We start from the raw sequence: 12,525 nt of genomic DNA on the forward strand, positions 1-12,525 counted from the left end.
GCCGGGTAATGTTGCTTGATGGGAAAAAAAAATCATAACACAATGTAAGGTTAAAAAAAGTAATCTGTTAATTTCTCTAAAATTTTATAGTGAACGCGGAAACATTGATTGACACAACAGAGTAGATAAGTAAAGGGTCATTTAATAAGACTGATTGAATTAGTGACCTTTGAACTTAAAATATTAAACAAATTTTATTTGACATAAAACGGTTATTTTTATATCATGTTAAATAATATTTGATGTTTTAAAAATAATGTCCTTCAAATGTAGCCCACGACGTTGTTTAATCCGAGGTCTAATTTTCATTAGTTCTCTCATTAGATGAGCAAAGTAACAAAGTGCCTGGCAACACTAACGAAATTTCCATTTTGTTTCTTCGACAATCTGACAGATGGAAAAATAATTCAATTTTTAAGTAATGCATTTGTTATATACACATTCATTTGCAAATTACAGATGAAATGTGATTGCGTCCTGTTTCTTTAAGATCCTAGTAGTATTTCTAAACTTTAAAAGGACACAACACGGCATAGTTGAATTCAAATCAGGAGTTGCGTACTAAGCGGCGTCTACAATGAAACTAATTGGTCAAAACGTAAACCTACTCATTTATGAGTAGTTGAGTCGCCTTCTGTTTGATGTGCGTATGCGGTTTCTGGACTATTCTTAATTCTATGCGGAAAGTATAAGCAAGAGATTCGTTTTTGCTTAGTAAACTCAATGCCGATAAATACAAAAATAAAAATATCTAAATAATATGTGGTATGGTCGGTATTAGTATACTTAAAATAAAAATAATGCACCAGTTGCTAAGTATAAAGACCTTGAATCTATTGAAGGCCATTAGATTATCACAGTAACTAGATACAAATTATCATAATATTGACAATTATCAACTAACGTTTAAAGTTTAGTACGGTATCTAATGTATATTGCGGACGCCGGCAAGGTACAACTTAAAATCAAATTCCCAAAGTTATCAGCATTTATTTTGCAGTCAAAAAAGCGGTTTATAACGAAAAATTTTGGCATGTTCAGCGCTAATTTAGTAGCAAAATACATACATAATATATAAAGGCGCGTTTCGCCTACATAATTTATTATATAGACATCCCAATGTACAAAATATTCAAATCAGTATCGAATAGGAATCCGATTGCCGGCGAACGTGCGTGTAGAATTTACGGCTGTAAAAAAAATAAGAACAAACGCGCGGTTAAATTATGTTTGGCCATCGCGTCGAGTTACCTACTATTAATATTTTTGGTTATGCCATCGCTGATTCAAAAAAAGCAGTGTTTAAGACATCAACAAACCGAGGTTTTCCGAATCAAAGGCGCCATATTGACACTTAATTAAAATATAATAACAAGTTCGTATGTGTATGAAAAACGGCGTGAGTTTAGCCCTTCGCTGACAGATCGCGTCAATGTCAAATAAAATTTCATTCGCAAATAATAATTCGAGTTTAGTTGAATCGTAGCGCTGGGTAAATAGTTTTATTTGTTTTATAAATACTGCAATTTCAAATGAGCGAAAAGGCGGGGTCAAATAAAAAATATGAAATAATTATTATTAGCGTGTGAAAATCGACGTGACTTTAGTCCTTCGATGACAGATTCGTAACAATGTCAAATTATTTATGTGTTAGTAAATACCTATATACAAAATGGTTGAATTGATATCATAGTAACATTCTGTAAACATTATTATTTGTTTAGTATCCATTGTGGTATCATAATAATAATCTATTATTTATGTTTTAACATATTTATTTGCAAATGTATTCCGGTATTCGTGTTATGTTGACATCTCACGGACAGACAGTCGGTGTTTCTAATTTTATAAATAGGCGTCTTAATTTGCAAACATTTTCCATGCGTTGGGTAATAATAAAATCAATTATAAGTTAGCTTATCTGCCTGAGTTGTAGGCTCGTAGGCTGGAGATAGGGTTGCCAACCTTCCCGTAATTCCGGGATTTTCCCGGAAATTTGATAACAATTTTTAAAATCTCCTGGCTTTAAAATGCAGCTAAAATCTCCCAGAATCGAATGCTGTAGGGTGATGATTTGTCTGTTATGAGATGTTCGTGAAGTTGTGGCGAGCAAACGGGATATTTGTTTGAAAAATGATTTTTAAAATACTTGTAATTATTAATCAATCCCAATCGCAAATGCCGCGACTAAGCGTGTTTTTAACGCAGTAAATAAACTTATATAATATGTCAAAAAAAGCCGTAATCGATTAAATTATTCACGTAAAACCAGAAGTAGGTACAGGTGGAAAGTGTTATGCGAAAACGTATCATATCAAGCCACAAATCGAAAAAAAATAATTCTTACTTTAAAAAACTAGTTTGATAAGTTTAAACTTACAAATTCTCTATAATACCTCGATGTGTTAACCAAAAACCATACGACTAAAAATTAATAATGTAACAGTGATGCTTAGCACATTGTTTATTTTATTTATTATGGTTTGCAAACAATAAACAATAGATACGACATTGGTATAATAATCATAACTTGTTATGTTTAGATATTGTTCATAAATTATATGTGAACACAACATGCACAAATAAGTAAATTAAGATCAATATGTGGCTTACATGATAACAATATTGCAAAAATGTGTTAACCCAGCAAAAGACGCTTTGTTTGCCAGAATTGCAGACAATTTTTGATTTCGACATTTGAATCGACAATTCACAATTGCCGACAGTTGGGTCGGGTTGTGGTCCCGTGGCTAGTGTCTCGGACTCGCGGATCAAAGGTCCGTGGTTTGAATCCCACTCTACCCCAACTTGATTCCCATTTTCTAATGGTAAGTTATTTACAACCCGTTGAAAATGGCCCTCAAAATGAAATATTTTTTAAAAGTTTTGTTTAAAACAAACGGCAGCTAACTTTTTTGTAATTTGGGGATCCATATTGGAAGTAAATCCTAAGGTATTTTTAACGTTAGGTTTAGAACATGAAGCTTTTATTTTAATTTTATTCATTTTTCTACTCAAAATTTTCCATCACACAAAAAAAATTCTATTGACTGTTACATGCTAGAAATTGGGCCCTTCGGCCCTCATATAATCGGTCCTCCGGGCCTCATATTATCGACCCTACGGGCCTTATTTGAGCGGCCTTTCGGGCCTCGGTTAAAAACAATGATCCGTTAGTCAATGGCGACGTAGCGTCGTTATTCTCTATCAATTAATTTTTCCCGAGGATAAGACCTTGTGTAAAAACTAAATTTTTTTCGGGATGAAAAGTAGCTTATGTCACTTGTCAGCTCTCCGGGTTATTCCACGCAAAAAATCACGTCGATCGGTCGCTCCGTTGCGACTGAAAGAAACACAAACAAATAAGACAAACCCACTTTCACATTTATAATATTTATTAGTAATTCCATTGTAATGAGGAAGTTCAGTGGTTTTCTTAAAAAAATATTTATTTTTTAATGAACTATCAACTTAAACCAAAACATTTTTGTTTTATTTTTTATTTTTATGTATCGTATTATCAGCGCTATGATTTTTTAAAGTTTTGTAATTTTTAATTACTTCGCGCGTGACGTCACTAGTTCTTCATTTTTATAATCTTTTTTTATCCATTTTAGAGAAACTTCGCTTTACAAATAAATGCTCTAATTTTTGTTGCGTGTAAGAAAACATTATTTATATCTAATTTCACGTAGGACTGAACTTCCTCATTCCTTTAAATCAGAAATACAAATGTGAACTTATTTGAAATAATATTTGTAAAGAGCTGTATGATGTTTTGCGGCCGACAGGAGCAAAATGGGAAAGACACCTAAATCGATTAAAGTTATTCATTATTTATTTAGTCGGCAGTCGCCATCTGTTACAAGGTAGAAGTTCAGCCCTTCGGGTCTCATAGCGTCAGCCCTGCGGGTCTCATTTCATCGTCCCTACGGGCCTTAGTTTGTTAGGTTAAAAACGACGATCCGTTAGTCTATGGTGACGTAGCATCGTTTTTCTGTTTTAATATTATTTTTCCAGTAAGAATTTCCCGAGGGAGTTACATTTTTTCGGGATGAAAAGTAACACGTAACACTTGTCAGCTCTCCGGCTATCTGTATGCAAAAAATTACGTCGGAAATCAATGTATGACAGGGTTACGAATGATGAAATCAGGCGAGAGTGTAAATATGAGTCAAGTATAATTAATAATATTGATGTTTTTTGTTGATATTTCTTGATAAAACTCCATGGTAATTATGATAAAATTATAAATAAACTTATCAATGAAACTTCTTGGTTTAGTTTTACTTTTTATTATTTTGACCAACGAGCGCTTTCGCCTAAGTAGGCATCTTCAAGACTGGTGAATTGTTTACAACATTTACAGTTTTTATTTAAACAACTCACCAGTCTTGAAGATGCCTACTTAAGCGAAAGCGCTCGTTGGTCAAAATAATAAAAAGAAAAACTAAACCAAGAAGTTTCATTGATAAGTGCATTTATAATCTTATCATTATAATTAATAAGATTAAAAAGGGTATCTGGTTTTGAAAGACGAAAGAATGGTAAAACAAGTATATATAGCGAGAATAACCGGTATCGTGAGACGAGGACAACCAAGGAAGACCTGACATGATCAGATAAACCAAAATCTTAAGTCTGGTCATGTCAAAAGCAGGCAGAACAGAAGGGCATGTATGACAAGATGTAGGAATGCTAGGAATGTATGCCAGGATAGACAAGACGTGTGTGGCGGTCCATTCTCTCTGTCTACCCCTACGAGGAAATGGCGTGATGGTAGTAGTAGTAGTAGTATATTTTAAATATGTCATAAATTAAAAATGCTTGGTACACCTCCACTTATTTATTTACCCTTTAACGGACATCTTCAGACTGGTAAATATGCGTTTTTGACTCGACAAGCCCGGCATGAAACATTGATTTATAGGGTGGTTTACACTTCAATATTTCTTGTCCCTGGACTGGTACTTGAAACGAAAGACATTTTAGAGAGTATCAATTTTTATGTTCCTGATGGCTATCTCCGACAGCGTCAGCACATACTGTTTTACCTCCCGGTTTCCAGAACCAACCTGCCTCTGGTCATGCCGATTGGAGGAGCAGTCAAGCAGCTGAACATTATCACTTTGGAGATCGACATCTTGCACATTAGTGAAACTATGTTTAAGAGGCAAATACTCTTGCTATTAGAGAGTATTATACCTTAATAATGTCGAACCATTGCTCAAGGGTTCTTGGTTTGATTTAAAGTTCCAATTTAACGTCTTAAATCCTTTGTTATTTGTTATGTTACTTTGTGAATAAATAATTAGAATTTGAAAGATCACGTTACCTCCATGTAACTGACGCTCGAGGTATGCTGCATCTGTTGGGTAGACTTGCCGTGCCACATGCACCAATAAGTACGAATGGGGAAATGATCATGATGAAATGTAAAATACAAAATACGCACATTTGCATTTAAAAACCACCTATTTATTTTACGCATCATTTGGCGACTCCATGGTGTAATGCCTAAGATACTGAGATACTTATACGAAAGATTCCGGGTTCGATCCCGGCGACAACGCAGAAATTGAATATAATTTTATCTAAAGCCTGTGTGTTCTACGCTAAGGGAAATAAGATAGAGGTAAAAATTAGAGCATTTTATTTTACGACAAAGTTTCTTGAAAATGTTTAAAAAAAATTAAAAAATAAACCATTTTGAAACTTCACGAGTCCATATGAACAAAAACCAATAAATTAAAACGATTTATTTTGTGTTGTGATAGATTTCGAGCTTCCGGGTAGCCATGTTTATCAACGTTTAGTGTGTTTTGACAGGTACGGGTCCTCCTTTTAAATGTCAGGAAAACTCGCCGACTTGTACCCGTGACGTCACAGGCGGAGTAAAATAAAAATTACCGAACTTTTAAAAATCATAGAGATGATAAAAATAAACATAAACACTTTTTTGCTTAGATAATTAATTCAATGATGTTTTGAGTATGTCCAAATATTTTAGACTTCTATATTTCCTTCTCAAAAATGTTTTCCCTCTCTGTTGTAAGAAATTGAAATATGAATAACTCCCTAGGGAGAAAATCCAGCCTGTCTGCAAACGATGAAAAAACTGCCGGTAAAAAAAAAACAAAAACAGATAAAAACAAACAATATCTTAGTATTAAGTTACAGTTAAAATGTAGATAATATTAAAATAACAAATATTTTCTTAGAAAGCTGTTTAGTACCATTTATTAGATAAACAATCTTATCAACAAAATAACTTAATTTCTTCTACGATGTTGTCAATTTAATAACACCAAAAAGGGACCTTTTCTTTATCTAAAATATGTACGTACATATTATTATCTTTAGATTATCTCATGGACAGGTCGTGATAAGAAATATCAGTGAAACAAAGGCTAAGTGTGACATGTCACATTTTCTAAATTTTGAAGGTGAGGGAAGTTTAGCCCTACAGGAAATTGGATATAAAAAATGTATTCTCACGCGCGGTAAAAATTAAAGCATTTTATTGTACGTCAAAGTTTAACGATGTTTTAAATATGTCTAAATGCTGGCTAGATTTTCTCTCTAGGGAGTTGTTCATATTTAAATTTGGTGCAACAGAGAGGGAAAACATTTATGAGAAGGGAATATGAGAGTCCAGGTATTTACAGGGCTCGTGACCTGTCATCGGCTGGTTTAAGTGGCCACTTTACACACTGTGTAAACTTGTGAACATCCACATTTCTTCAACTCTTCCATCTGTTGACTTTTGTGAACTGAAACCTTTATCATGTTACACTGTGTGTAAAGTGGCCACTTAAACCAGCCAATGACAGGTCATGCGCCCTGTAAATGCCTGGACTCCCATATCCCTTCTCAAAAATGTTTTCCCCCTCTGTTGCAACAAATTTAAATTTGAACAACTCCCTAGTGAGAAAATCCAGCCAGTCTGCAAGCATTTGGACATACTCAAAAGATTGTTGAACTAACTACCTGGTAAAAGAAGAAGTATAACAAATTGGAAACTAGTTTTCATGCGTTGCCTAGTAGGTGAATTGGTTCAGCCGGATGAATCTCATCCGCATGATAAAGGTTTCAGCTGTTTTACTTCACAAAAGTCAACAGATGGAAGAGTTGAGGAAATGTGGATGTTCAAACATAGGCAGAAAAGTTAATGCTACACAGTGTGTAAAGTGGCCACTTAAGCCAGCCAATGACAGGACATGACACCTGTACTCTCATATTCCCTTCTCAAAAATGTTTTCCCTCTCTGTTGCAACAAATTTAAACGCCAAATTTTCCTGAAAATGTATGAAAAAAACAATTAAAACTTACTACTTTGCATGACGTCACTGGATCTTCCGAATCAACCAATGATAAGAGAGTTGTGATAGGTTTCCAGTTAACGGTAAGTTAACTGACGAATCAGCGGATTCCATTGAGAAGAAGGGGACTCGAGACGTCACACGCAAAGTAATTTCAAAAATACAAAACTTGCGCTTATAATAATGTATAAATATATATTTTTTAAATAAATTAAAAAGTTAAAAACAAATATAAAAAAGTACATTCATCAGTGGCATGGTTGTAAATAAATTACAATTTTTTTTTTTCTTTTATTATAATAAATTAAAATTTTAATTGTATATAGACGATAATTGAATTAGATGCATATAATATATTAAAATTAATGATTTTTTCACCATTCATCATCATCATCATTCCCTTTCCGCACATAATGGTGCATAGGGCACTCGATTGGTACACCAATCGCAGCATAACTCGATCAATTTTGTTACACGGAGGTAAGGTGATCAGTCTTACGCTTCAGGTACCAGTCCAGGAGCTTAATAAGTTATTGAAATTATTGAACTTCAAATTATTTAGGTTGAATTTGATCGTATTTTTTTTTTTAAAGTTTAGCATTCTTTTTTTAAAGGATAATATTTAATTTTTGACCCCTAGCTTGAGGGAAGTTCCGACGTATTTTAATCACAAATATTTATGACTACCAACAAATAATAAAAAAATACTAAAATAATGAAAAAACTTAAAGTTCTGACTGCTTGAAGGTCAAATTTTGGAAAAATCTAAAAAAAGTATAAAAATTGACATATCTCCCAAACTATAAAACTTTAACTAGATAAAGTAAGCTCAAATAATTAAGAAATAACCTCTTCTATGTGCGAATTTGCTATGGCGGGTTCAGTTCCAGTTACCTGTATACAGGATGTTCTTTAAACCCTGTCACATCCGAAACCACGATGATCAGTATGAGCAAGAAGACATATTGGCACATTAAAATATTTTTTTAGAACGAATAAAATTTTTAAAAATAAAATTTCAAAAAAAGCAGATGGTTGCTTACTTCTGCAGGGGTGAAACGAGGAGGGGGGGAGTCTGATTCTGCGCTGCGCTCCCCTCACTTCTCCCCTGCAGAAGTAAGCAACCATTTGTTTTTTAAATATTTTATTTTCAAAAATTTTCTTTGATCTAAATATATTTTTTAATATGCTAATGTGTATTCTTGCCCATACTGATCATCGTAGTTTAGGATGTGTCAGGGTTTAAAGAACACCCTGTATAATTATGCGCCTACTGTTGTAACGAATACATAAAATACTTGAAAATTAAAAAAAACTCTGCTTTGACCATTTGTAGGTATTTATCGTGACATCGATCGGATTTTGTAGTAACCGACATCGTCAGCATACTGGTTGGCGGTACACGGATTAGAAATTAATAGTTAATGACACTGTCAGTATTATAATAGAAAAGTGATATGTGATACTAGTGTAAACTATTGTGTTATAAAGTAAAATATGGAAGGCGATGACTTTGAAAATCTTAAAAGTATTATAGAAAATGAAAAAATCAATTACAAAGATTGTTTTGAAACGCAGGAGGATTTGAAGATAATGAACCGTGCTGAAAGCATTGAAAGCGGGGTATCGATAAACGATGATTTTGGAGAAATTATTGCAGAAGATGACAGCAGGTTGAGTTCAGTTGAATTATACCCGAAAACAGAAGCCAATCAAAACGACGTCGATGCTGCAAACGATTTTGATGTCGGAATATGCACAAATGACGATTTGGATTTGAGAAAAGATAACTCGGAAGTAAGCAGTGTTGGGCAGAGTGATCAAATCTTTTTGGAAAGCACTGGGACGTATTTTAGTAAGGTGATCAACGATGGAGGAACGACTGATGATGGATTTGCAACTCCTGCTCCTGTTTCCCATATTCCTCAAAGACACCGAACATACGGTAAGTTTTTTGACGATTATCTATAATATGAATAGTCTAAAAATTATTTATTATGTCTGTCGTGTATGGGCCTATTTTGCACGCATCGCGCCAATCCACTCGGTCCGGTAACATAAGGGTGGGTGGATACTTATTTATTATTTTCTTTTTTGGTTTTATTTATTTGGTTTTTACTCGCGGATGAAAATTTTGCTGAAAGATATCGAGTGGAGATAAGTTGGCCTCATGATGTACTATTTCGTGTGTTAACCTGCCTATTAATAAATGAAATACTTAAATTACTTTTTTTAATAAACAAACCCCTTTATTCAATACTGCTGTGATATGTTGAACAATCTGTCAAATTGGCGCATATGAATTTAACCTCTATCCTTTAGACTCCTCATGGCTTCATGCCTAGAGTCGGGTGTGATCACCATCCTCAGATACGAGGCGCGGATTAAAGAGAGGGGGTACAAAAGATTCAGAATAGCACTCCAGTTAGAGGATTTCCGCTGCAGAAACCATTTAAAAACTGCTTCCTCTTGCAGTTTGTTTTCAGCGGCACACTGGGGGATTTTTGGACACAGTCCGATGTATTTAAATATAATTCTACGCTCGTTGTGGACTACTCTTAATTCTATGCTTGCACATATGTATAACTTATTTAAAAAGTACATAATGTTATACATGTTGTATTAAATGATCAGGATTGTGGAAACAGACAATGAGTTTGGAAGGAGAGAGAAAGAAACCAAGGAAATTAAAAGAGATCAAAATACATGTTTTTTAAAAAAAACGTAAAAATTCAGGGAGTTAATTTATAGCACCTTCGTCGGTAATCTATTATTGAACATGTTAAGAAGAAAAAAATGTATGCATATTCTGCTTTTTATGCAGAAAACTTAATTTTACTTTGTAGATAAAATTGAAGATAAATGTTACCTAACTTCCCATTGTAACGTGGCCCAGGCATTTTGGTTTCGATTCTAAACGTCACGCCGGCTGGCGGTCGAAGAATGACAAAATACGCGTTGGTCACGACTGAGCGTTTGGGCGTGTGCAATCATTTTTAGGGGGCTTAGGGTATGTCTATGTGTATTGATATGCCCCTCCCTGACCGCAAAATCTGATCTGATCCCGTGGCTAGGAAGAAGGGGCACTTGACGTTTACACGACACAGTGGATTTCATGAGTTATTGATCGCAAAAATAAATTGTTTGGGATCGCGGTGAGAATATAAAAAGCACATGCACACACGATCAGCTAAATTGCTATTATGGGGCAGGGACAATAATTTGTACCCACGGTAGGCAATTGCAACATCTTAACCAGGGCCCAGTAGGTAGCAAATAAATTTGAACAACTCATCCTTGTAAATATGCTATGCATATATGTGTATATACATAGAGCAAATGTGGCGTAACCACATGGGCTTCATTTTTTGTCACACAAACTATCTTACCGTGCCACCTCCGATACACGTGTCATAAGTACGCATCACTGGAATAGGAAAATATGAAGAAATACATTGTTTAAGCAAAGGAAACAAAAAAACATATTTGAGTTGCCGAATATATTTGCCAAATACCATAAACAAGGGAAAAATACCGTTTTTGTGCCATCCGCAATGTTGTAATTTTTATTATATTTTAATTCAATACGATAGACAAACGATTTGCTAAAATATAATCCAAAGAACATACGTTCTAAATATTTTAAAGAAAATTAATTAAAATTATTTTAAATTTCACCAGGAAAAACTGCTGGACACGACGGTATCAAAATAGAACATATACGTTACGCCGGCTCAAACATATCACAATATCTTTGTGTTCTTTTTACGGCGATACTAAACCATACACACCTACCGAGAGATATGACAAAAACATTGGTGATACCTTTAGTTAAATCTGGGCAGGTAAACTTGTCGGAAAAACAAAATTACAGGCCAATATCACTAACAACCATGATATCCAGAATCTTCGAAAAATTGGTGTTAAGAATTATTTCGGAGAAATTAAATACTTGCGGAAACCAATTCGGATTTAAAGCAGCTTTGTCAACAGATATGGCAATATTTGCCTTAAAACAAACAGTGGCCTACTATAAATCAAGAAAAACAAATACATACGCATGCTTTCTGGATTTGAGTAAAGCATTTGACCGCGTAAATCATAAAATATTATGGAATAAAATGGAGAAGAAAGGAATTCCATCTTGTATTATTAATACGTTGGCAGCCTGGCACACACAACAGGAAAATATTGTAAAATGGGGAGATGCTACATCTTCGCCTTTTTATTTGAAATGTGGAGTCCGACAAGGAGGTTGTCTGTCTCCGGCACTTTTTAATTTATATATGGATGATCTCACCGTGCTTCTTAATTTATCCAAAGTCGGATGTCATGTTAACGGCGTCTGCGCTAACAATATTAGTTATGCAGATGATATGGTATTATTGACTCCATCTATTAATAGTATGAGATTGTTGCTCAATATTTGCGAAAAATATGCAATTGACCACAATATGATATACAATGCAAAAAAATCTGCCGTACTTATATTTAAACACAAGACGTCACTTTCTGAGTTCGTGAACCCATCACCACCTGTATTCCTAGACAACAACAGTTTAATGGTAACTGCAAAAGTCAAATATCTAGGGCACATACTGACTGATAATTGTAAAGACGATCAGGACATAGAGAGACAGAGAAGAGCCATTAATGTCAGGGCCTCTATGCTAGCGAGACGCTTCTTTTAATGCAGTAACGAAGTGAAGAAAATCATATTTACTTCGTATTTGACGTCCATGTATACAGGTGAACTTTGGAACAACTATACGCAAGGAGCGTGGAACAAATTAAAGATCACATATAACAACTCATACCGACAATTATTCGGATTGCCCAGGTACTGCAGTGCCTCTGAAATGTTTACAGCTGGACGAATAAACACCTTCGCTGCCCTGCTTCGCCAAAGAGCCTGGAGCCTATGGGAACGCCTAAAAAAATCTAATAACGAAATTCTCCAAGCCACTGCAGAGTGGATCCAATCACCGCTGTTGAAGCGATGGCGCGATATGTTAAGACCACCATAAGTGCTGCAATATAAAATTTTATTTTATGTTTATATTTATGTTTATTGTTATATTTATGTTTATTGTTATATTTATGTTTATTGTTATATTTTTGTTTATATTTATATTTATGTTCATGTTTATATGTTCATATGGTAGAATTGGCTCTGCACTTTATAGCCATTTTACTGGAATAA

General features: G+C 34.3%; 1 protein-coding gene across 2 annotated transcripts in view; it reads left to right on the forward strand.

The window, feature by feature from the left end:
• The first annotated feature begins 1,134 nt into the window (after positions 1-1,134).
• LOC148283450 (ribosomal protein S6 kinase alpha-5-like) overlaps positions 1,135-12,525 on the forward strand; it is a 151,579-nt gene continuing 140,188 nt past the window's right edge. The window contains exons 1-2 of one of the 2 annotated variants that reach the window (XM_088243855.1): positions 1,135-1,492; positions 8,659-9,267. In XM_088243855.1, coding sequence (XP_088099981.1) covers positions 8,820-9,267 — 448 coding nt within the window. In that variant the 5' untranslated portion in view covers positions 1,135-1,492; positions 8,659-8,819. The remainder of the gene's footprint in view (positions 1,493-8,658; positions 9,268-12,525) is intronic. The other variant, XM_088243856.1, reaches the window with a different exon arrangement.

Source organism: Micrasema longulum, unplaced genomic scaffold (assembly GCF_059751315.1).
Source record: "Micrasema longulum isolate JH-2025_06_02 unplaced genomic scaffold, ASM5975131v1 h1tg000237l, whole genome shotgun sequence".
Lineage (NCBI taxonomy): Eukaryota > Metazoa > Arthropoda > Insecta > Trichoptera > Brachycentridae > Micrasema > Micrasema longulum.